Here is a 25,713-nt window from a genome sequence, read left to right as displayed (position 1 = left end):
ACAACGCCTCCTCCCGAGTCCCCTTCACTGATGAGAAACTGAGGCCCGGCGATGCTCAGTAACTCACCCATGGCCACACAGTTTGTAAGTGGCTGAGCTGGGACTTGAACTTGTGGCTTGAACCCCAGACCCTTGACAACAACTCCATATCAGACCACAACACATCACACCATACCCCATACAGAGAAAGAAACATGTCAGGGGATCCTGGCAAACAGACACAGACAATGAGCAGAGGAGTTCAGTGCCACTGAGTGCCCACTGATGCGGTCGCCTGTCTCCTCACCCCCAGCACACCCAGGGCTGAGGTCACTTGGTCTCACTCCCAACACCAGGGTTCTCGAGGGGGCCCCTTGGCTTTGAAATGCGGGTGACAAGAGTAGATAGTGTCAATGGAAAATGACACAAAGTCCTGTTCTTTGTGCCCCGAGCAGTATACCAAATTCCGGGCAGGGGAGAGATGGGCAGCTGGAACAAACTCCTCTTTGACAGCTCAGGCAGGAAGACCTTGCGGGAAAGCAAACAGAAGGAGCCCAGAAAAGACGGACTTAGCCGCGCCGCGGCTCTGGCAAGGAAAATGGCTTATTCATATTTGAAGAGGTATTGAATGCTGGCAGCATACTAAGTGCTAGAAGAAAGCGAGATGCTGCCGTCAGAATAAATCTAGGCAAAGGAAGGAAACGGAGGAGCCCAGGAAAAAAGGCATGGCGGGAGGGGTGGGGTGGTGGGAAGGAAGGACGGCGGGAGAGGGGGGCACTGGACATGTCGGGCCTGGGGCTGTCATTGTGCTTTTGGTGGCAGAGCCATTTTGTTGGCCTTGGAATATGCTTCTCGATCTTTAGGGGCATCTGATGAAAACTGTGGTCCTTATCATCCCTCTGGCACCTATGACATACTCAGCTCCCATAAGCTAAAGGGAGGGACAAGCAAAATTAAGGATTAGTCTCTCTCTTCAAGGTCCTTACACTCTGGGTCTGAGTGCTGAGGCCAGAAAACACCCAGGAAAGCAGCTGCCCAGAACCATGAAGAAGAGCTGGGGCTCAGAGGGAGCTGGAGGAGTCAGGGAGGTTTTCTGCAGAAGAAGCCACCTTTGGCGCCCTTTGACGAACAGGACCTAAAGGGCAGAGTGTTTGAGGAAGAATTTTCCCCAGCGGGCAACCAGGTAGCAACCAACTCGGTAAATGGCCCTTAGCCCTGCGAGGACCCTGACATTCTGGCATTCCTCTTCCTCGGGCTCCCCTCTTGGGTCACCTCATATAACCTAGAGACCAGGCCAGACCAAATAGGATTATTGGGGTACTGTCACCGTGGCCCAGGAATCTGGGAAGAGAACATGCTGGGCCTGGGTTCACACAAGCCTGCAGTCAGCCTGAAGCAAGTAGCAGGAACTTGGACGAGGCTGAGGAACCTCGCTGGGCCTCAGTTCTGCCATCTGTAAAATGGAGCCAAGGATACTTTCCTCACTGAATTGTTGGGAGGCCTGTTATGTGAGATTCTGGGCCCATGTCAACCAAGAAAGCCCCATCATGACAGACTCCCAGGCTCTGGCCACAGTGTCAACAGGCCAAGTCCTCTCAGGTAGGTCCTTCTACCTCTCTCTGGGCCTCGGTTTCATTGCTGTCTTTCTCTGACATAGCTCAGGAAACCCATCTCTTCCCAGAGGCCCTCACCTCTGCATCTGCCAGGCTCCTCTCTTGAAGTGAATTTGTGTGAGGCCAATGGCTACTTAAAGCCCAGGCGACTGAAATCAAGGCAGCGAAGGTTACACAATCTGGGGCGATGGTGGGAGCTGAGGGCAGCTGATCAGTGTCCCTGGAGGAGAAATTCTCCTCCTTTCCCCACCTCCCACTGCCTACCTGCACCTTCCCCCCACCTTTGAACCTGAGAGCCTTCTAAATTAGGCCATGCCAGACATTGGACTTGGACTCTTGTTTGCTTTTGGAGCAGAGATGCCAACAAACGCAGGAGGGGTGGGAAAAACAGTGTTTTCTAAATATGGATTCTAATCCTATCACTGATGTTTCTAGTTGGCCAAGGTACCCACCCTCCCTGAGCCTTGAGATCCTAAGACATCTTAAGAGCCACCGGGGTTTCAGGGAGTCAGAACGGGTTGTAGTTGCCAGCTCCTTGAGTGGTGCCCGGCACATTGGAGTCCTGCACTCTACACAAGTGTCTCTGTTGACTCTCCAGCCTTCTGCAGTCACACATCACGCAATGGGGCACAGGCTGCTCCAGCTGGAAGGGTCACCTGGCCATCACCCCACCTTCCCTTTATTCCTCTGCCTGCTGCTTCTGTCTGCAGAGTTGGTTTCCCTGAGTTTTGTGCAACAGAGAAGAAAATAAGGGTTTAGCGACCCCTCTTGGCAAATCAATGTCACAGCTGCTATGGTTGGAAGAGGTGCCCACAGGAGAGAGGCTCCCAGCTTCACCAAGTTGTGAAAACTGTGGAAACTTGTGGAAAACGATTTTCAGATTTTCCTCCGGGCAAATCTTTATTCCGCTGTCAACATTCACCAGGTGCCCACAAGTGATTGATTCCTTCATTCACAGCCACTCATTGAGTAGTGACAAATGAGTATCCACAAACATTAAGCAAGAACCACCTCGTGCCTTGGAACTATGATAGGCACAGGCCAGAGATGCCTAGACCAGAGAGGGACCCAGGCCTTTGATATTTGCATGATGGTGTTATTCATTCATTCAGAAACATCACTGAGCTCTCTATGGACCAGGCACTTCTTTGCATCATAAGAATATCAGTAAACAAAACAATTGAAGACCCCCGCCTTCATGGAGTTTATGGTTTAGAGAGGGGGACTGAAAATAAAGAATGCTTGTAATCAGCGAGTGAATTATGTAGTGGGTTTGGGGGAGAATAGTACCATAGCAAATGAGAGTTGGGATGAGTGAGGGGGAACTGCAGTGTGGGGAGGGTGAGAAGCAGGTTGTAGAACGAAGTGGGTGGTCATAGTAGGCCTCTGGGAGAAGTGAGATCTGAGCAAAGACTTGAAGGAGGTGAGACAGTGAGCCAAGTAGGTATCTGGGGAGAGAGCGGTGGGTCGAAGCTACAGCCAAGGCCCTGAAGCACTGCCTGCCTAGTGTGTTCTACACTGTGGCCATGAACAAAGTGCACAGGGACATAGGGCATGGGTTTTTTAATGTGCCTGAGGAGGAAGAGGGTGGCTCCCTGAAGGAGGTGATGAGCAAGTTTAGACTTGAAAGGTAAGCAGTAGTCCATGCAGTGAGTAAGACTCTGACAGGGCTTTTGAGAAGAGGGGACCTCCGTGCAGAGGCCTGGAGGAACGAGACAGCATGCTATGCTGGGAGAGTCCCAGGAGGGTCAGTGGTTTGGGGTGAGAGGCAGAGGTGTGCAAGGACCGAGACTAGGGAGGTAGGCAGTGATTTGTTATTTATTTATTTATTTTAAAGATGACCGGTAAGGGGATCTCAACCCTTGACTTGGTGTTGTGAGCACCACACTCAGCCAGTGAGTGAACCGGCCATCACTATGTAGGGATCCGAACCCATGGCCTTGGAGTTATCAGCACCACACTCTCCCAAGTGAGCCGCGGGCCGGCCCTTGTGATTTGTTATTCTAAAGGTCTTGCATACTATGTTAAAGAGTACAGATTCAGAGGTTGCAAATGATGGCTGCAGGGCTGAAATCAACTGGTGAAACCATTTTGTTTGGCAGGACTTTATTTTTAAAAATTTGATTCCATATAGGAGGAATATGCAGGCTGCAGTTAGCCAGGGTCCTCTCCAAGCTTCCCCTTTGCCTTAAACCAGCTTTGCACATTTGTTCCCATTGTGTCCCTGAAGGGATTTATGAGGGAAACGGAGACAGAATGGTCAGGCTCCCTCACCTCATACCGGGCCGAGCATGACTCAGCATGTCTGTTGTAAATACGTTATGTAAGAGTGGTATAACTGCGCATGTGTGCCCATGTGTTACTTGGTTATCTGAATCTAGTATAAAAAGACAAGTCTCTGATCCACTGGGGGGCTGAGCTCACATCCGAATAAAGCATGTCAACCTTGCCAACGGCTCCCAGAATCTTTTTCCAGCTACCTAGCTTGCGACCTGCACAGGATGGATGTGAAGGGTCTTTGACCCAGCCCGACAGTATTTGAGTCCATAACCCCCCTGTAAGGTGGGAGTGGAAATCACAGCAGGATCTTGAGCAGAGGAAAGATGTGATTTGATTTTTCCACTGAAAAGTTTATTCTGGGGCTCCTTGAAGTCAGAGACCTTTTTAAAATTTTGATAGTCCAAGAGTCTAACACAGTGTTTGGTATCTAATAGGCACCCATGAATTGTTTTTAGTTTTGTTTTTTTAACAAGTAAGTAATGAACAAAAAATGACGCAAGAGATGGTCTGTCAGTGCAGGCCAGGGAGGGGGATACGTGAGGTCCTACCCTCTGGGGTAAAGTGCCTGCCCACAGATAATGCTCCCTTAAGTGTGTTCCTCTGAATGGTCTAGAATCTCCTGCCATCTTTCTTTCCAAATGCATATTCCTGGGCCCAATTATAGACCTACTCAGTCTGAATCCCTTAGTGGAGCTCAGGCATTTGTACTTAATTTTATTATTAGTAACAGAATTTTTTTTTTTGGCAGCTGGCCGATATGATTTGAACCATTGGCCTTGCTGTTTTCAGCCACATTCTGAGTGAGCTTGTATTTTAAACAGCACCCGTTAAAATAAATAAAGTCTGAGAACAGTCACAAGGCAGGGTATTCCGGGACCAAAGGCTGCTTTTGGCCTTGCTTCTGTTTGTTGGCCCTCTGGGAAAGCAGAACAGGAGCTGCCTGGGGCAAAATGTATGAGCCTACAACAACCTACCGCTTGAGCTTATTCCCTCCCGTTTGGTCTTCCCATCACCCTCTGTGAGGTGGGTGTCATTACCTCCTTCTTAAACAAGGGGAAGCTGAAAACCAGAAAAGCTAGGAAGGCTTTCCAGGGCCACGCAAGCAGGTAGGCCTGGGGGGACCAGGCGCCAGCCCTCCTGGGTATCCCTCTGTGCTTCCCGTCAAGTTGTCCTACCTGTCCTGGGTGAACTCACTTCAGTCTGCTCTCACATCATGGCATCCCCAGAAACAGGGAAAAATTAGTAGCTCATTTGTAATTTAAATGGGATTCCCTTGTTCCAGTAGTTCTCAGTAGTTGATAAGTGTTAGAATCACCTGTTGAACTTGATAACGTACCCAAGTCCTAGCACTTCATTAGCTCTCCAGGTGACACCAATACCCTCCAAAGTTTGAAAACCATGGCTCCAACACATTGCCCTCCCTGGGTTGACGTTAGCAAGCTACTTCTCTGTAATGCTGCAAGGAAGGCCATTTTAGCTAATTGGGAGCTCCTGGGAGGTCCCTCTGGAAGGGAAAAGGTGGATGTTATTATTACCCCAGAAACTACCTGATGCTTAAAAGCAGAGTGTGAGGCCAAAGCGGTAAGCAAGCTTAGTGAGAGGGAAGGACGGTGGAGCAGGTCTCAGAGCCCTGGCAGTCGGTAGTTTCTACGAGCATAAGGATTTTTGGCTGGAGAAGAGATGAGTGGAAAGAGAACCGGTGGTAGGTGCAGGGTAGCGGGGCAACATGAGCTGCAGATGTGGAATGAGAGTAGGGCTGTGGAGCAAACGTTGCCTGGGGCTCCTGGGACCCCCAGTGGGGTGGGGCCACCCATGGACTTAGGAGGCTCATGGATCTCCAAAAGTGAATGCCAACCTTCAAGGGTATGACCCTTCCGTGAAGAGGTCTTAAGGATGGATGGTTAAAAGGGCAGTGGGGTCAGGGGTTAGCTGACTAGGGTTTAAATCTCCCTTGTCCAGGTCCTACTTGTGCCATCTTGTGTGATTCATTTCATTCCATTGAGCCTCTGTGTTGGGAAAATATAGGAAAATGGTCAGGGCCCCTCAGCTGTTCTGAATCTTGCCAAGCATTTGATGTAAATATGCATGCGCCCAGGTGTTCCTTGGTTACTGTCTAATGTAATTGTGCGTGTGTACCCAGGTGTCCTGGGTTGTGGACTTAAACATAAAGGATGAGTGGCTCTGATCCACGGAGCTCCTCACCCCCAGGATGCTCCTGGGGGGGTCATGGGGAGGCTGCTACTGCTGCTGTAAGCCATTGCTGCCTGTGCCCCTGGGATGCCCCAAGAGGCCACTGCTGCTGCCGCTGCTGAGGACTGAGTTAGTGTCATTCGCCAATGGCTCTTGGGACCTTTCTCAATTACCTAGAGCGTAGACCTGCATGTGAGGGGTCTAGTGACCCAGCCTGTCCCGTTAGGGGTCTGTACAATGGGTTTGTAGAGTCTGTAGGCCCTAGCCTGGACAATGCAAATGGAAAACTTAGTGTAACTAAACTAAAGCCAAAACGTTTCATTATTTATGAACTGCCTAACCCCGCAGTTGGCGTAGTCGCATAGCTTTACACTGTTTTCTGATCTGTGAAGTGAGGCTGATGGTGGTACTGTCCTAATAGGGTGGTTTTGAGGATTCAGTCAGATGAAGTATATGAAGAACCTAGACCAGAGTCTGGCTTGAGGCAGTGCTCAACCAGTGTTAGTAAGCTGTCCTTGATAATGTGGCACGGAGAGTTCCGTGTCCCTCACAAGAGTTGACACAGTTCATACTCATTCAGGATATATCTGCGGACCTTGTTAAATTCAATAGACTGTAACAAGTTATGCCCTTTATTGTCTCATCTGAAAGTTGGGGATAATTCTTAACTCACAGCAGTTGTTAGGATTAAATGAAAATGAAGCTGTGTGCGGATCAGCTAAGTGACCCAGGTTGAAAATGCTGGTCTAGCATTTACTACAAAAGTCTGGCCTGCATGTATGTGCAACATAGGTGTAGTGTATTCCAGTGAAACTTTATAAAAACATGAGGTGGGCCTCTATTCTAGAACTATACTAAGTGCTCTTGTAGATCTTCCATTAATTCTTCTGTGTTCTCTAGGCATATGGTAGTAATTTGTTCATAGCGATAATTCAAAATCCCTATTTTTGGGGGGTGTGGGAGACAGTTGGCTGGTACGGGGATCTGAACTTCTGACTTCAATCCCTATTTTTGACTCTGATTTTTTTTTTCCCTTGTCTAATATTCTTGGCTGAGATATCTGGTACAATATTAGATACTTAGCAATGACGATGCGCAGGCCTTATCTTGCTTATGAGAATCTCTCCATTATTTCCCAATTGACTAGGAGGCTGATTTTTGGCTGAGAGATCTTTTATCATGTTAAAGAGGTATTCATCTTATTATCTAAATCAAGAATGGGTGTCTAATTTTGTGAAATATCTTTTTAGCATTTATAGATAAAATCAAATGATTTTTTTATCCCCCTAAGTTCTATTAGTAAAAAGTTTTTAGTTCTTATTTTAAATTATTTTTTATTGAAACGTAATTGATTATACATGTTTGCAGGGTACAGAGTTTACTATCAGTATTTGTGTACAATATGTGATGATCAAATTAGGATTATTAGCATATCCACTACAAAACTGATTATTCTTTGTGCCCACTACTCAGTTTATCCCTGACTGCCTTTCCCCCTCCCACCTTTAGTAACCACGATTCTGTTCTCTCCTTCTGAAAGCTCAATGTGTTATTGTGGTTGTTGTTTCTTTCTTTTCTAGCTCTCACTTATGAGTGAGGACACGTGGTACTTCTTCTGTGCCTGGCTTATTTCACTTAAAGTAATTTTCTCCAGGCTCATCCATCCATGTTGCTGAGAATGGCAGAATTCCATTCTTTTTTATGGCTGAATAGTATTCCATCGTGTGTAGCTATAACATTTTCCTTATCTATTCATCTGTTGATGGACATCTAGGTTATTATAAATCATAGTATTGAACTATCCTTGCATTCTCAGTACAATGCCACTTGATCGTCAGGGTATTTTATGATGCTGTTGAATTTTGTTTCCTAATTGCTATTTATCTTTGAAGTTATTGATAATCTAATCATAGGTGAGATTCACTCACAGTTCTTCATATAAACTTTATTGAATCCTGTTATCACTGTCTATATAATGAGTTTTTCCCCTTGTTCTCTAAGACAGTTTAAATAGCACTAGAATAATATACTCCTTTAAATATATAAGAGTACTTCAAAAAGTTTGTGGAAAAAATAGAATTAAAAGATAATACAAATCTTTCCCTTCGTGTAGGATTCCTTTGTGAGACTGTCTGGGCCAACTATTTGTTTAAGGAGTTAGGTCTCTGACAACTTCCATGGATACTGATTTGTTTAGAATTTATTTCTTGGATTATGAGTAATAAATCATTTTGTTTTTATTAAATTGTCCATTTTATCTGGACCTAAGAGTATCTGTAGAATGGTTCAAAATAGTCTTTAGTCCATCTTCTCTCTCCGTATGTGCTTTCTCTTATCTTTCTTGAAGAGATCAGCTTGTGGCCTTTTTTAGGAATTGGCTCTTCATGTTTTTCTACTATAAAATAACTATGCAACTATCCTTCTGCAAACTTGGGGCCTGCCCCCATACTGGTCTTTCCACTTGAAGAAAGAGCTAGCATTGGAAACAAACTGGTTTATCTATTTATATTCTAGCAGAACCTTAAATTAGGTTTTGAAAAATGCAACTATAGCTACTTAAACATAATGAAATTCATAAATGTACAGTTTCACCTTTGACAAATGGCTATAGCCATGTAACTGTCACCCCATCAAAATATAGATCACATTCCTCTCCCTAGAATGTTCCCTGAGCCCCACTGCAGTCAGTACCCCCACCTTGCCCCACACAACCACTGTTGTGGTTTCTATCACTGCTGATTACTTTTGCTTGTTCTTTTTTTCTTTCCTTTTTGTCTTTTTTCGTGTCCGGCAACGGATCGCAACCCTCAGTGTCGCGCCCATACTTTCTATCACTGCTGATTACTTTTGCTTGTTCTTTTTTTCTTTCCTTTTTGTCTTTTTTCGTGTCCGGCAACGGATCGCAACCCTCAGTGTCGCGCCCATACTTTCTATCACTGCTGATTACTTTTGCTTGTTCTTTTTTTCTTTCCTTTTTGTCTTTTTTCGTGTCCGGCAACGGATCGCAACCCTCAGTGTCGCGCCCATACCGGACCGGGACCGGCAACGGGATCGCAACCCTTGGTGTTGCGGCCGCACCTCGCTCAGCCAGTGAGCGGGAACCGGTCTGTATGTGGGATCCAAACCCTCGGCGGGAGCGCCGCCGTGCTCCCAAGCGGCACACTGTAGCAGTGCGCCACTGGGCTGGCCCAACTTTTGCTTGTTCTATAAGCAGAACTGTACAGTTTGTACTGTGGTTTCTTTCACTCAGTTAGGCTGTTTTTAAAGTCAAACCTACTTGTTCCAATAATTAGTCTTCTGCAGCAAATCTAGTTCTCTAGGGGGAGAACTTGGTACTGCCTATTGAAATACTGATCCTGTGATGGTCACAAGATTGAAGGTTGGGAGTTATTTTCTTTCAGTGCATTAAAAATAACATTTTGCTGTCTTCAGATTTCCACTGTTACCAAAGTCAGCTTTTGGTCTATTATTCCTTTAAAGGTAACTTTTTTCCTGGACTGCTTTTTTTTTTTTAAAAAAAAAAAGATGACCGGTAAGGGGATCTTAACCCTTGACTTGGTGTTGTCAGTACCACGCTCTCCCACGTGAGCGAACCGGCCGTCCCTATATGGGATCCGAACCCGTGGCCTTTGTGTTATCTGCACCGCACTCTCCTGAGTGAGCCACGGGCCAGCCCTCCTGGACTGCTTTTGAGGTGTTATCTTTGTCTTGCTTTTTGTCGCTTCACCATAACATAGGGCTCGCTGGTTAGCTCAGCTGGTCAGAGCACAGCTTTATAACACCAAGGTCACGGGTTCAGATTCCCATAACAGCCGGCTGCCAAAAAACAAACAAAAACCTAAGTGTATGTTTCTTTCCTACTTTGCATTTGGGCTTCTTGAATCCATGCTTTGGTGTCTGATTAACTAGTGCTAATGATACATCTTATTCAAGTCGTTTCCACCCCATTATTCTCTACTTTTGAGACTCCAAATGAATATGTATATGTGTGTTAGATCATCTCATATTCTGTCTCAACTTACTCTTGTATATCCATGCCTCATTCTAGAAAGTTTCTTCAGCTTCTTCTTTCAAATCACTAATTTTCTCTTTACCTGTATCTAATCTCCTGCTAAATACTTCTGTTGAGATTTTTAATTTTTGGCCATTTGTATTTTAACCTCTAGAATCTCATTTTCTTTCAAATCTGTGATTTGACTAACTTCTAATTTTCTGTCAGCTTTCAAACTTGAGTTTTACATCCTTCAACAGAAAAGCAATTACTTTACAATCACTTCCATCTCAGTAGCTGGAGTTCACTTGGCCTTTCTGTTGTCTGTGTTGGCTTTAGCCCATGCTGTTTATTCATGTGCCTCAATTTTCTGCATGCAATAATATATTTGCAAATGATTCTTTGAAAACACAAAGTCTATGGTTACAGACTCCGGAGTATTTTATAGCTTCTGCCAGGGACTTTGAGTCACTAACAATACAGGATGATTTTAATCCAATTTCAGAACTTGAGACTTTCTGGGCATTACGTGACATGAAGCCAGACTGTAGTCCATGCAAGGACTGGATTTCTGCTAGTTCAGTCTTCTTCCAGGGCTAATATAGGAGGTCTTGGGTTTTAAATCCTGCTCTGCTGTGGGACTCTAGAAGTTACTTGTCTTCGTTAAGCTTCAGTTTTACCGCATGTAAATGAGATGAATATCTTCTTATCTTACGTATGGAGAAACTTATGCCCAAACAGGGGAGGTAATTCTAACATCCTAAAATTGGTGAGCAGCAACTACAGAGAACCTAGGCCACCTCTCAGGGTTACTTCTGCCCGAGCTTTCTGGTTTTTTTTTTTTTTTTTTTTTTTTTTTTTGCAGCTGGTCAGTATGGGGGTCAGAACCCTTGACCTTGGTGTTATAACACTGTGCTCTAATCAAGTGGGCTAACTGGCCCGCCCTCTACCTGAGCTTTCAATATTGCAACCTGTATTTAGGGACCTATGTCCCCAAACACCTCACTTCCCCCTAGATGCACATAAAGAAGGTTCTACAATCCCTAACATACTCACCAATCAAAAATAAGGAATCTGAATTAGGTTACAGTATGGAGACACCAGGGGAAGCTGGTGTATGGCAAGGAGAAGGAAGGCTGGAGGGCAATGAAGAGCTGTCAGGGCTGTAGGACACTAGAAAAAATGACATTAAAAGTGTCCTGGCATACATGGTACCCGTGTTCTGGCATCACAAGTGAAGAGGTGGCTAGCCCAGTCTTACTTCACTTCCCGTGTTCACTTCCCTTTCCCTGCTTCTACTATTTAAGATCTGTTCCTCAGCTCTTGTCAGAGGGCTGGGGTACCAGCGGGGCTGATTCTGAGACACTGTTCCAGCTGCTATGGAAGGCCCCTGAGTGTGGATTGGGAGGTAGATGGTGGGAGGCTTAGGAATACTGGAACCGAGGGTATGGTCAAGAAGACTTGACAGGGCTGGTATACTCCAGTGCCGGACAACCTAGGGCTGAGTTTGAGGGATGTTGTTGCCTTTGTGGAACATTTATGATAGACTTTTCCTAGGGAAAAGGCAAGTCTCGGCAGAGGTCCAGCTCCCAGGTTTCCTCCTGGCCTTGCTGCACACTAACTTCCTTAGCAGAAACCACATTTTACCAGGAAAACACATTTCTTTCACTTCCCTGCCTTGGCCTCCATGTTCTGCTCCATAAATCTGACTGGAGATGTTCTCATTCTAACTGCTTTAAACAGCTGCCCTCCTCCAGTGGCCTAGTGGGCAACACTGCCCTCCAGCTTCCCCACTCTATCCTGATCCCTGTTTCCTGTGTGCCTGGAGTCCCTGGATGAGGGTTGCGTAGAGGAGACAGACTAGTGGGACCTTGGTGACAGCATGGACTTCCAGGGTAAGAAGTCCAAGAGAGCCTCTCACTCAGCTTGAACTGGAATAACTTTAAATTAGAGGCCCATGGTCTGGTCTGGATGATGCTACAGAGCTAACCAAAGAGCTGTCACATCTTTGATTTTTGTTATTAAGCGACACAGGACAAAGACACTCAATATGTGAACCTAGTCCTGGGAGAGGGCAGAAGCCCTCTGGTGATAGCTTCTTGCCCATGGAGGGATGTTACTACCCCTATCTTGGCTCTTCCCACCAGCGCTCTTCTGGACCAACAGGGATGATGGCTACCACCTTCTGATAGGCAAAACCAAAGGAATTCCCACCTGGTCCTTGAGCTACCTCTCTAGGATATCCAAGTATCTTGGAGGACATGTGAGCTACCTACCTCCAGAGTGGAGAATCCCATTATAAAGCACCTGTTACTTCTAAGAGAGGAAGGTTAGACCAGATCAAAGCTTTTGTGTGATAAAGGGTTAGTCCAGACATAGGTGATCATATTTGTTCAGTTTCTTTAACAGTATATTCCTAGGGCCGGCCCATGGCTCACTCGGGAGAGTGCGGTGCTGATAACACCAAGGCCACGGGTTCGGATCCCATATAGGGATGGCCGGTTAGCTCACTGGGTGAGCGTGGTGCTGACAACACCAAGTCAAGGGTTAGGATCCCCTTACCGGTCATCTTTAAAAAAAAAAAGAAAAGAAAAGAAAAAAGAGGGTGTCTTGAGTAGGGGGATAGCAGTAGAAATAGTGAGAAGGGATTGGATCCTGAACTGTTTTGAAGGTAGAGCTGAGATGATTTGCTGATGGGCCGGACATAAGACATGAGAAAAAGAAAACCTTGAGAGTCCGTCAGAAGCTGCTGAAGGTGAGGTTTGTCTGAGCAGTTCAGAGACCTAAAGATCACCTACCTCAGTGTTTTTCACATTTATCAGATAGCAATAATTACCCACATATTATTAAAAATACAGAGTCCTGGAAACTATGCTGAACCTGGTATTCAAAAACAAGTAAAGAAACACCAAGGTCCAGGTTTGATCCCTGTACCAGCCAGTAAAACAAATTTAAAAAAAAAAAAAAAAAAAAAAAAACAAAAAAAACAGTATATTCCTAATACTGGTGAGTAAAGTTCTTTGTATCACTGAAAGTTTGGCATCCAAAATCAAGACTCAGGACATCTTGGTCCCGTGGCTTCATTTGGTCATTGCTCCATCTTTCATGGCCAAGTCCTCATCCATCTGTTCATTGACTTGGCAATGTCTTCATGGTTGTCCCTCTTCTCCTCATTAACTGTGTTAGTGACCTACATGTCAGGCACTGTGCTAGGGATATAATGATGAAGGGTGACCTGTGAAGATTCTGAACAAGTTACAATATTAAATGTCATTAAGGAGCCACATAGGTTGTTATGGGAACATCTCAAGCAAACTGAACCTGGTTTGGAGAGGTTGGGCAGAGTGTCTGGTGCTTTGAAGTGCTGGTGTTCTAAACCTGTTAAAGAAGCAGCAAGGTTTTACATGTAGGTGCATGTTACTTAGTAGAAGAGAACTAGGAATTGTAGCATTTGGAAGGGCACATAAGGCTAGATTTTTAGAAGAAGGGATCTTAGTATCTGGGGATATGAGGATTGTCTTGAAGAATTAGAGACAGCTGTTGGTTTCACGTTCTCTTACCTCCTGGGTTCTTACCATCTGATTTGTTTTGTTGATTCTGTGAGGCTTTCTGGATCTCATCTGGTATTTTGGCTTGTTTTCAGAAGGAAGGTTGATCTGAATAGTCAGTTCTCCAAGTATAGTTCCAGAAACTTGCTAGAAATTAAGATTCTTGGTTCTTACTCAAGACACACGGAATCAAAGTCCAGGGGCGAGGCTTTGCCATTTGTCTTAACAAGCCCTCCAGGTGATTCTGATGGACCTCAAAATCTGTGAACCACATGCCTAGCCCAGGGTTACTAGTGATGGAAACCTAGGGCAGCTGTCACAGCAAGTAGATTGAAGGCATTTACAGGAAGCCATGTGAGGTAGGAGGATGGAGGGACTAAGATATTTGAGCATCAGGCTCTGAGTATCTGGTATGGCTAAGTTGGGGAAAAATAGGCAAAAAGAAGGGCTGATGTTCTAGAACAGGGGTCGGTAAACCTTTTCTGTAAAGGGACAGACAGTCAATATTTTAGGCATTGTGAACCATATGGTCTCTATCACAACTATTCAGCTCTGCCATTTTAGGGCAAAAGTAGCTATAGTGGATTGAATTATGTCTCCCAAAAACTCACTGATGCTTCAATTGTGTCCCCCAAATTTTATGTATTAGGAACTTAGTCCCCACTGTGACTAAGGGTGGGAAATCCTATTATGGTAATTTAAAGGTGGAGCCTTGAAGGGATGATTAGATTGTAGGACCCTGCAGAAGTGAATGGATTAAAAATGGTGGTCAAGGGTGTGGTTCTGAGGGCTTTAAAAGAAGAGGAGGGTTTGTCTTTCTCTCTCTGCTCTCTCTACTTCCACCACCTTACAGTGTGAGACCTCTGGGTCATTGTCACTATTACTGGATGGACTTTGGACGTCCCAGCCTCAAACTGTAAGCAATAAATGTCATTTTCCTTTATAAATCACCCAGTCTCAGGTATCCTGTTATAGCAAAACAAAAACAGACTAATACAGTGGCCATAATCAATACATAAATAAATGAACATGACCATGTTCCAATAAAACTTTATCTACAAAAACAGGTGGTAGGCTGGATTTGGCCCTTGGGCAGTAGTTTACTGAGCCCTGTTCTAGCAGAATGGTTTACTCAGTGGTGGTGGCACTTTCTTATTTAGAACCCGATAAAGCAAGAACCAAACTTGTTGAAGCCCAGGGTGGGGAACCAGTACCTACCCACTCAGTTCCCCCTCTTCTCAAAGGGAGCCCTAAGGCTCTTCCTCAGAGTATATTCTAATACCATTTAAGTAGAGTGCTCTCATGTCTGGCCTTGAGGCCACTTAGGCATTGTCCTTGAATGAGTAGGTAACTCTTCCTGAGCCAATTTGGGCCTATAATCAAGGCATAGAGGTGGGAGAAGCCAGTGACTGGACTAAGATTAGGTCTGTCCCCAACCTGAGGTTCAGGAAAGTCTCCTTTACTCCAGTGCATGGTCTCTCTCTCTCTCTCTTTAGGTTCCAGCCAGCCTGCTTCAGCCAATACAAATACCCAGAGTATGAGCCATCATTTGGACACGTTCCCCATGCCCTCTGGCTTGATAAGGAGCCAGGTCCTAGGAGACCAGAGCATCTACACCCAGCTGTTGGAGATGATGCTGCATTTGCAGGAGACCTTGAAGGATTACTTTGCACAGACACAGCAGAGCCCGGTGCTGGAAGAACAGAGTCACGCTCAGGCTATCTATGAGCAGGAAGCCCTCCTGGGCCGCAAAATGTGCCAAATGGTCAACCTCTTACAGTGTGGGGTCACAGGTGGCCTGGGGATCCAAATGCCACTTCCCTCCCTTGACTCTAGGGGTGATGTCAGAGGTGGGCAGAGGACCCAATCATCTAGACAGCTTGACCAACCAGTTCCCCAACTGAGTGATTTTGAAGCTGCATTTAATGGCTGTGACCTGTCCAATCGTGGGGTTGACATTTCTGTATTATACCACTCGAGCTTCCAGGACTACAAGGCCTACCAAAGAGACAAATACAAGGACAAGAACTCCGTGGGAAGAATGGGATATCTTCAAGGATTCCAATCACTTGTAGTTAAAAACTCCTGTGTCGAGTACTCTATGCTTTCTCGCTCTTCAATGCCCTTTGAAATGGACCATGATGTTTTCTCACAGGTAAGGGAATAGTCACAGCAATAAGGTGATGTGTCCCAGAAAGTTGGAGAACTGGGGTACGGGTTTCCCCCACCCCAAGCTTTCCCTAAATTCCAGCTCTTCACCACTAGGATCAGTCACTGGTCACAGTGGCGAGTGAGCCTGCCCTTTGGAACTTGGCATAGTGATGAATGTAGTCAGCCATTGGGGAAGAGACATTAATGACGTTTCCAAGAGCACTAAAGGGTGGTCAGGGAAGGCATCTCAGAGGCTGAGTCAGCCAGCCAAGTGGTGGTCGTGGTCCCTTAGGAAGGAGGAACAGTACGTGTGAGAGCTTTAAGGTGGGAAAGACTTGGTGAGATTGGGAGAGGAGGCCCATGTGGCGAGGGTAGAGAAGAGGAGGGCTGTGATATGAGGAGCAGACAGGTGGACAGGAGGCATTAGGGTGCTACCCTAAGGGTGACAGGGAGCTGGCAAAAGGCTTCCAGCAAAGCGGGTGCACAGCAGCTCTCCAGCCAGAGGGCTGAGGACACCACTAGCCACACCTTTCCTTCTGTTCCCATCTAAGTGGTGTGTGGCCAGTAGTCATCTGCTTCTCTGGGGACTGAGTTGGGTGTGTCTATTGGACTTTGAGGGAGTGTGTGTCCTCCAGGAACTTGGAGAGCCCTCACAGGTAAGAAGAAAGAACAGATGAGGACCAGGCGGGGCCTGTGGTGGTTAAGGGTCCAGGCCCTGGGGTCAGGCAGGTGGGGTTCTGCCCATCACCCAAAGCCACTGGCTGGTAGGTTATTCAACTTTTCTGAACTTTACTCTGTTTAAATCAGGGATCACACAGAACCTTTTTCTGGGGAGTTAAGGCAACTCACATAAATCACTTAGTCTAGTGTCCAGCACATAGGAACTCCATGACTGGTGGGGGGAACGTGATGTAACTGTGTCTCTGTTTGAAAGCTGTAAGATTTTGGGTTCATGGAAAGGTTTCTAACACTTAAAATTGTCATACGTGGATTGAATTGCCTCATGGAGCAGGGAGATCTCCATGTGAACTAATCCAGGATGAGTACTTAATGGTGTGTTTAAAGGGGTCCATATAGGGTGGGGCAAAAGGACTGATTCAGTTGCCTCCTATCTCCAGGGCTTAATTAACCTTGGCACCAGTGAGAATAAGCTCTGCACTGATCTGATCACTACAAGGGTAAGTCATGTTCCAGGCTGTGCTGGAACCCACCCCTTCAAGGCCTGGTCCCCTAGAATGTTCCTCAGCATGTGGCAGATATAAGAATGGGACATAGGAGTTTGAGAAAGGGAGTGGAGAAATAGCTTCTAGAGGAGCACATCTAACCTCCTGGCCTTGCTGACTGTGTCCATAGGTGTTCTCTGGTTAGGCATATAGTGGGTAGGCTGCCAAGGTAGTCCCTGGGTTGGGGAAATTGTCAAACACTTCCTGGTAAGATATCTATTTGTGTAATCTATGACAAGAAGATGGAGCCTCCATTGATTATGATGTATGTAGCAAGGATACCCGTTCCCATTCTGGGAGGCCATATATGTGCAAGTTAAACACTCATGTACTAACCAGGAGTAGGATGAGGTCTCCTGGGATTTCCTGGTCTGCCTGTCTTCATGCTCTATTTGTCAACAGTTGCTTCAGAGTGACATGAACTGCATTGAGAAAAACCTGCTGCAGTACACAGATTGGAGGGGGCATCTGTTGTAAGTGACCTCCAGAACTAGGGCCTCTTGGTCCACAGGCACTTGCCCTCTTCCAGGGGAAGATTCAGGCACCAAATTCTTGGCCGGCTGCCTCCCTATTTCCTTGGGTAGTAATTTCTAGAAATGCCTAGAGCAAAACCTCATCAGGAGGCAGCCTGGTATCACAGGAATAGCACTGTCCTATAATTCAAAAGGCCTAAGTTTTTGTCCTAGCTTTCACTATTGTCTGTGTGACCCAGGGAGTTGCTAGCCTCAGTTGGTAGCCCTATAAAAGGCTGGACTGGGTAGCAAAAATCTTTTAGGCTGGGCACTCTGCTCTTTGAAAAAGACTGAAATCTAGACCCTGAATGAGAAAGGGTGCCTGGGCCTGTGGGCCACAAGATCTCTCTGGGTCTATCCACAGCTTGCGGGAAGAAGTGGCCCGGTTCCTGACCTACTACTGCAAGACACCTGCCTGCCTTGATCCAGAAAACGTGAGTCAGTTTCCCAGCCTTGCTGCAACCCTGGTGAGAGCTGTATTCTTGGGAGACCCTCTGCATTACCTAGGGAGTACAGGGAGAACCAGTGGAGACCCTCAGGGCCTGGGCAGAACTAAGGGCAATGGGTCCCAGCTGAGGAGGCTCCTGGTGTCTGTCCCTCCTGGTGGGGGGTGGGGAAGGGGGACAGCATGGCTACACCTTTTGACATGGGTATTTGTGGTTGACTTCTACCTTTTGTGCATTGTATTCAGGTGGTTGTTCTAAATGGCTGCTGCTCTGTCTTCTCTGCACTGGCCATGGTACTGTGTGACCCAGGTGGTAAGTCAATGCACTTTGCTTTCCTTCTTAGTGACATACTGGCACATGGGCAGGAATACATAGGTACTGGGCTTTGGCAAGAAGAACATCTTGATTCAAGGCTTTTTCAAAGTACTGGGACCTCTCCTACACTGAGTAAGACATCTTCCTATTTCTATGGGAGCAGGGGATTTGGATCTCCTATTTAATATGGAAGAGAAATATGTGACAGTATTCAAGGAGGTATGCCCCAGGAATGATAACAATGGGAGCCAATCCATTATATTAATAGCTGGGATAGCTGAGCTTTTGGGCTTAATCAAAATACAGAGAGCCTTGGTAACTGGCTTAGACTATATACATCCTACTTCCTCAAAAAAAAAAAAAAAAAAAAGGCAATTAGTCCTCGACCAAATAAGACTAAGGTCTCTATTCAATCTCCCTTTTAACAATGCGCAAGCAAGAATCCCAGATATTAATGAGCTCTGGTTGCACTGAAGGAGGTGGCCAAGATGGATTTTTCCACTCAAAGAAGTGGGTCCTTGGTAGCTCATCAGTGAGGCCATGGATAGGAACAAATGAACATATGAGATCATCAGGTCCAAGTAACCAGAGCCTGCCTTGTTGCATGGACCTTGGCCTCTAGTGTTTAACCTGGAGCTGACAAACCTTTCCTAATGACCAGTCTGTTAGGCAAGTCTAGCTCTATTTGTGCCCTGGATTCTGAGCCATTCACAGCAATATTCTTCCCTCTTCTCCTTCTCTAGTATATTCCTAAAAGGAAACTAGAGTATCTCTCAAATGATGTCTATAAGACTAGATAACTGTATACAGCCTGAGCCCAAGAACTTACTCCCCCAGTAGAGGGATTGCCAAATCGAACTCTTCTGTCTGTAGCTTTGCTAGTCTGGGGGATCTGACAGGTAATGACTGAGAGACCGTGACAGCTTTGTCTCCTTGTGCTTCCAGAGGCCTTTCTGGTCCCCACTCCCTTCTACGGCGGGTTCACCTTTACCTCCCGCTTGTATGCGAAAGTTGAGCTGATTCCTGTCCACCTGGAGAGTGAGGTCAGAATGTGGCTCCTTCCCTGCTCAGCCCACGTAGGCAATGGACTGCTCTAGGAGCACTTAGAAGGTGTAGAGGGCCTTTCTCTCTTCACCTATGAGTGATGGTAAGGGAGGAATAGACAAATCAGGGTGAAGAAGACATGGGATTGGAGCCCTGGGAATGATGCAAAGGATTGTTGGGGGTTTGAGGAATCAAGACTTAGCTTTTCAGGTAAGCAGTTCTCAGGCAGTGTTTCTCTTCCAGATCACTGATGTGAACACCCATCCTTTCCAGCTCACTGTGGACAAGTTGGAGCAAGCTCTATTTGAAGCTAGACTTCAGGTAAAGAGGGGACCACATTTTCAGGGTGGCCACTGCTGGCTCTGAGAAGGGTTAAGTACTGAGACTCTGGTACCACTTGCTCACCAAGGCCTGGCGAGCTCTTTAGCCAGAAGAGACAGTGAGTGATCCTAAGGGCATGTCCCCACAAGAGCCACGAGTCCCACCTGTGGCAGTCCCCAGGGCTCTTTCCTGCTCCCCCTCTGTGGACAGTATGGTAGTTGCTTGTTAAGATCCCGCCTAGGCCTTGACTAGGTGTCATATGTTGGGTATCCTGACCTGTAAAGATCTTTGGCTGGATTTGGGGTAGATGTAAAGTATTTTGGTTTACTCAGTTACTTTTGGGTTCTTCTTAGGGGAAAAGAGTCAGAGGCCTCATGCTAACCAATCCTCAGAATCCTCTGGGTGACGTCTACTCCCGAGACTCACTGAAGGAATACCTGGAATTTGCCAAGAGGTATTTGAGTACCACCCCTTGAGACTAGATGAAGTCCCTAAAAAGGGTTTCTGTCATTCATAGTCAGGAAGTCAGAACCAGAAATAATTTAGCCTAAATATTCTTACTACATACATACTTTGCAAAGTTATATACAACTACCTGAATGGAATTGAAGGAAAATGCGCCCACATGCTCACCATTTCGACCCCTTTTTTGCCATTTCCTTTCTAGACTTTGCCCATGTATAGACATTTACATAACAGCCGTGAGGTAGTTCTATTGCTTTCCCACTTATTATAGCATAAGCACTTTCTCCCAGTATCTATTTTCTAGACTACGTGGCCTGAGGTGCCAAGGAAGACAGACTCTCAGACCTTAAGGGATGAAGATGTGTTGCTATAGAACTTTCATGTCCCATTTCTAAGAACATGTGTACATCAGTTACCTCTATAATCCTGAAACAGCCAATCTTCTGTCTTATAGAAGAAACAAGGGTCGGCCCGTGGCTCACTCGGGAGAGTGCGGTGCTAATAACACCAAGGCCCCAGGTTCGGATCCCATATAGTGATGGCCGGTTCGCTCATGGGCTGAGCGTGGTGCTGACAACACCAAGTTGAGGGTTAAGATCCCCTTACCGGTCATCTTTTAAAAAAAAAAAAAAAAAAAAAAAAAAGAAGAAACAGACTTATTCAAACTCTGATTAACCCAGACCAATTAATGGTGGGGCATGGGGACAGGAAGAATGCTAGAGGTCATGCGCTGGAATTCGACAGACCCGGGTTTGAATCCCTGCTCTAGCACCTGCTAACTGAGAGAATTACTTTTATATCTCATAGCCTCAGTTTCTTCATCTGTGAAATGGGGGTGACAGTACTATTTCAGAGGGTTTTTGGGAGAATAAACAAGACGATGCACATAGGCACTTAGCCTACTTGGTGCTCCTACTCACTCAGACCCTGAGTGGGAGCTCTCGACTGTGCCCGATGAAACTCTCCAGGATACCAGACTCCCGACTGCAGGAAAATGGGGCATCATTGGTCACAGATGCCAGTCTGTTAGGTTTTTTTGTTGTCACCATTCCCCATGGGCATATGGATCATATGGGCAGCCTCATAAGGTAGCCAACTCCTGCACTTGTAGTTCAAAGCCTGACACTTCCAGTTATAGGGATCAGCCTCCCTTATATCTTCAATCATGTGACTGTCCACTTGGAAAGAGTAGGGCAAAGAGTTGAGCCATCTCCTGGGGGTAATCTGGAACACACCAGGCAATTCCCTCTTCCTCAGTTGGTTGGAGTGTGGTGCGGATAACATCAAGGTCCAGGGTTCAATCTGTCCCAGCCAACCACCCCCCCGCCAAAAAAATTTCCTCTACCAAAATGTCTGCTTTCCTGCCCCCATTAGCATTTTACTATTAAAAAGTCTTATTCTTGAGATCAGAAAGACTTTCAAGGCTTTGGAGTTCCCTAGTGAAAATGCCAATAGTGCTGGGTAATGAACATTTAAGTTATTATCATATGTTATTTGAAGACCGGCAAATCTTCACTGGTTTCTGTTTGGTTGTTGAAGGATTAGATAAGATGTTCTTGTGTGTGTCTTTTGGGTTCTGTTCCTTCTTAGTACCCTTAAGCAAGGTCCAGGGGTCCCTTCTGGTATACCAGCATGTTCTTTCTTACCATGTCCCTTGGAAGGGATGGACAAGCTGTTGGGGCAGTAGGAGTATCTGATCCGGATCCAGAGAAGAATATGGAAGACAGTGAATTAAGATTAGAAAGGAGCTAGATCTTCTCCCTCTTTCACCCAACCTGCAGGTATAACCTACATGCCATCATAGACGAGATTTATATGCTGTCTGTGTTTGATAAATCCGTCACGTTCCACAGTGTTCTGAGCATGGAAAGGTGAGTGGTCCTCAGCTGGAGTTGAGAATGAGAACCACGAGGTTCCTGCTTTGCAGGGTAAGTTCATGGGCTATAAACTTAATCGGCTACATGTTGGGAGCTGAGTTAAACACCAACAGGGGTGTGAAGTATGAGCAAAGCATCATCTTTCCTCCCATGTGTCTTCTAATCCAAATGCCATTTTGTATACAAGGTAACTTGAGGGAAAGATAGAAAATGTACCGTCAAAGGTCGAGATAAAGCCCTACAGAAGGTCACAGTAGAAACCTCTTGATAAGTCCAGCACAGGAAAGAGTAGAAACAGGGCAGAACTTTCTTAAGGGTAGTATTAGGCCCTAGAGATAGGATTCTAGTCATCGAAGCAAGAGAAAGGCAAACCTGATAAGAGGAACAGCTTCACCAAAGGTGGGGTGGTAAGAAATAGACCAGCACATCTCAAATAGTGGGTAGCCCACACCTAAGAGCCAACTGCCAAGGAGGTGGCTGTGGACCCCCTGCAGGAGAGCCGCCAGTCAGGCTGAGGGGCCTGCACTTCATTCAGTGGGCACTGGGGAGCTGCTCCCTCTAGTTCTTCAGAGATACCTCGTATGGACTTCCTGGCTTAACTGGGATAACCATTTCTTGACAGCAGGGCCTTCAGGGCCCAAAGTCCTAGGAAGGACCTCAAGTCCACTTTCCCTTTTCTAGTCATTGATCCCAAGTGTTCATCCTTCAAATGTTTCTCCATAACCTTGATTTCAACCTCCACCCTCATTTCTTCTCTAGTTTGCCTGATCCCAACAGGACCCATGTGATCTGGGGTACCAGTAAGGTGAGCTCCAGCTGCCTGTCTTTGGGTGGGGAAGGAACTGGAGCCAGGAACAGAAGGCAGGCAAACCAGTTGATCCCTCCCTTTTCCTCTAGGATTTCGGCATCTCTGGCTTCCGCTTTGGTGCACTGTACACCAACAACAAGGAGGTGGCAGCTGCTGTAAGCGCCTTTGGCTACCTGCACAGCACCTCTGGCATCACCCAGTTCAAGCTATTTCGACTGCTCCAGGACAGAGGTATTGAGCTCCATCCCAGGCCAGCATGTAGGCTGGACCTCATGGCCACTGGGAACTCCTGGATATGCTTGGGCCTCTGACATGCCCTCAGTGACTAAGAACCTGTTCACTGTCTCAGGTTTAACCGTGGAAGGATGTGAAGTTTGGAAGAGGGCAGGATATAATTCAGATAGCAGAGTAGGGGGTAGATAGAAAACATAGTATGGGCTTTAACTTCTGTGTATTTAATAGCTTGTGCCCTGCCTGGAAAGGGAATAGTCAATTGTACTATAAGACCCGAAGGTGGAAGTTCAGGAATTAGTCTTTATGTGAATGTCTATTTACAATCCTCAATGTCCTGCTTGCTTCTGGAAGAGATTATAGAGAAACTCCCCAACTCCTGTAATACAACTTAATCTCATCTTCCAAGGTGGCCAAAAGAGAGCTACCCATTGGGTGAGTTGGTGTGGTTAGATCTATGGCATCTAGATTCACCCCCTTAGATCTTAAGTGAATATTGGCCTCAGAGGGAACTTACCTCTTTGAAGCCATGGCCCAAACTTAGATGAGAGCCCCCCTTTGTCAATTCCCAGTAATAATGCAGATGTTAGGCTAGCAGGTTTAAATTAAAAGCTGGGATATAATGAAACATATTAATGGCATTGGATTAGCTGGTTTACAAAATAATTTGTTTTCACCTCTGGGTAGGGAAGGAGATAGGAGAAATCCAGGGTAGACTGGATGCTCCCCTACATGGTGCCCAGCCCTCTATTTGGCAGGAACCAGATCCCAGCCTTTTGAACACTGGTTCTGAACCTTGGGTGCACATAGGAATTACCTGGGGAGCTTAAATGTGGACATGTAGACTCTATCCCCTCCAAATTCTAATTGAGACGATCTAGGGATATAGCCTGAACATTAGGGCAATAGTACCCGTAGTGGTTCTATTGTACTGCCAGTGCTGGGAGCAGTTGGGCTAAGAGCATCCCCCAAGCATATCTAGGTTCTGAGTCCACTGTGTGAGGCTCAAAGGCCAGCAGTAAGAAGAGCTGTGAGCAGCCGCTACTTGCCCAGTTGACAACGGCAGCACGAATGTCCTTTAGGGGATACCCTGATTCTTTACCTCAGGGGTCTAAACTCAGAGGGAACATTCCCACCGGACCATTGAGAAGCCCAATGTCTCCACCAGAGCCATAGATGAGATCTGGGTATGTTGGTGTGGATACCATTGAATCAAATATAATAGAGTTAGTCTTGGCTAGAAATAGCTTGTATGAAGCCCAGGTAGAGAATGCTTGGGAGGGAACGCTCTGGCAGATCTCTGCCACAAGACCTGTGATGGCTCTCTTCCTCCATCCATCCAGAATGGATTGACAAAGTGTACCTGCCCACTAACCACTTCCGCCTCCGGGAAACTCACAAGTATGTCACTAAGGAGCTGCAGGAATTGGAGATCCCCTTTCTCAATCGTGGCTCTGGCCTCTATGTCTGGATCAACTTGAAAAAGGTGAGCTCTGGGAAAGATGAATGACAGCTGTTCTTGGGCAGACCTGCCAGATAGGTCTTGGGCTCAGCTCTGTCCTTCTGTCCTCTCTAGTACCTCTTCCCATGTACGTTTGAAGAAGAGCTGCTCCTCCATCAGCGCTTCCTGGACAACAAGCTGATGTTATCCCGTGGCAAAACCTACATGTGTAAGGAGCCTGGCTGGTTCCGTCTCGTCTTTGCAGATAAGCCCACCCGGCTAAGAGTGGGTGAGTGGAGCTGACCTCCCAATCCTGGCATCCTTTAATGATGCCCCACCAACTCCTCTATAACCCAATACCTGAATGTTCCTTCCCCGCTCCTTCCCCCCATACCCCTTCCCCCCTCCTTCCCCCCATACCTCTTCCCTCTTTCACACCCCTTTCCCCACCCTCCCCCCTCCTCCCATATGGAGAATAGACTGAGAGAAGAGACACTAGAGGCAGAAATCTTGATGAGGCCAAGGCTAAAAGCCACAGGGTATGAGATTTGATATGAGGCACCAAGGTGACTGGCAGGCTGATATGACAAAGTTCAAAAAGAACCATCAGGGATGTAACAGTAGACTTGGAAATTCACCCCAAAGAAAGGAGGGCTGAAGTCCAGCATTCCTGAATGAGAGGTCCTGTGATAGTCTACCATGACCTGCGGCCTGCCTGCAAACCCACTAAGTCTTTATTTCTTTGTCCCCATTTGGACCATCTAGCCATGTGTCGCTTCTCTCAGACACTGGGGGAGCAGAAGCAGTATTTGATAAGGAAGCAGCTGGAAGATGCAATGAAGGAGTAGACTGTCCACCTCCCAGCCAGTGGCTCCAGCCAGTTACATGCTCAGGGAGCCCCTAACATCAGCCTCTGGTCCAGAAGACTGGGGTATTGACCTGGTGCTGTGACCAAGCAAACAGTAGGCTCCTCCAGGAATGGTCTCATCTGCCCCGGTCATCAATTTCCTTAAGCTGAGCATCTGCCCTCTTTGGAAGCTTTGCATCCTTTTAGCCTTTGTTAGCCATTGTGTATGCAAAATGATTTTATTGGGGTTGGGGTGGGAAGGCCTAGAGGCACCTGGAGGGGGATAAAGGGAGCTTTTCGGGTCTATATTTTACATGGGGTTTTATTATTCTGTATCTAATAAATTCCATATTCTCTTAAATTCCAGGCCTGTTTGATTTCTCATTCACATTCTTATCACTTTTCAGAGCAAGATGATTTTCTGTCCTTTC

General features: G+C 46.4%; 1 protein-coding gene across 1 annotated transcript; it reads left to right on the top strand.

Annotated features, from left to right (window-relative positions):
- The first annotated feature begins 15,138 nt into the window (after window positions 1–15,138).
- On the top strand, window positions 15,139–25,283 carry LOC103596583 (probable inactive 1-aminocyclopropane-1-carboxylate synthase-like protein 2). Its single transcript, XM_008580245.1, has 14 exons — window positions 15,139–15,633; window positions 16,871–16,930; window positions 17,378–17,448; window positions 17,852–17,921; window positions 18,179–18,245; window positions 19,194–19,291; window positions 19,536–19,613; window positions 19,967–20,067; window positions 21,860–21,949; window positions 22,715–22,760; window positions 22,853–22,994; window positions 24,338–24,480; window positions 24,571–24,724; window positions 25,201–25,283. Exons 1-14 carry the CDS (start codon window positions 15,139–15,141, stop codon window positions 25,281–25,283), a joined length of 1,698 nt encoding a protein of 565 aa, XP_008578467.1.
- Window positions 25,284–25,713: the final 430 nt, after the last annotated feature.

Source organism: Galeopterus variegatus, unplaced genomic scaffold, assembly GCF_000696425.1.
Source record: "Galeopterus variegatus unplaced genomic scaffold, G_variegatus-3.0.2 Scaffold2047, whole genome shotgun sequence".
Classification (NCBI taxonomy): Eukaryota; Metazoa; Chordata; class Mammalia; order Dermoptera; family Cynocephalidae; genus Galeopterus; species Galeopterus variegatus.
The sequence above is the reverse complement of the archived record's forward strand: the minus strand, read 5'-3'. Positions and strand labels throughout refer to the sequence as shown.

Bases quoted from the DNA above. Each gene is read 5' to 3' on its own strand.
- LOC103596583 (XM_008580245.1), top strand. From the start codon at position 15,139: ATGAGCCATCATTTGGACACGTTCCCCATGCCCTCTGGCTTGATAAGG. The intron at 20,068-21,859 runs GTATTTGAGTAC...CCCAACCTGCAG, and splicing joins TACCTGGAATTTGCCAAGAG to GTATAACCTACATGCCATCA. The intron at 24,481-24,570 runs GTGAGCTCTGGG...TGTCCTCTCTAG, and splicing joins TCTGGATCAACTTGAAAAAG to TACCTCTTCCCATGTACGTT.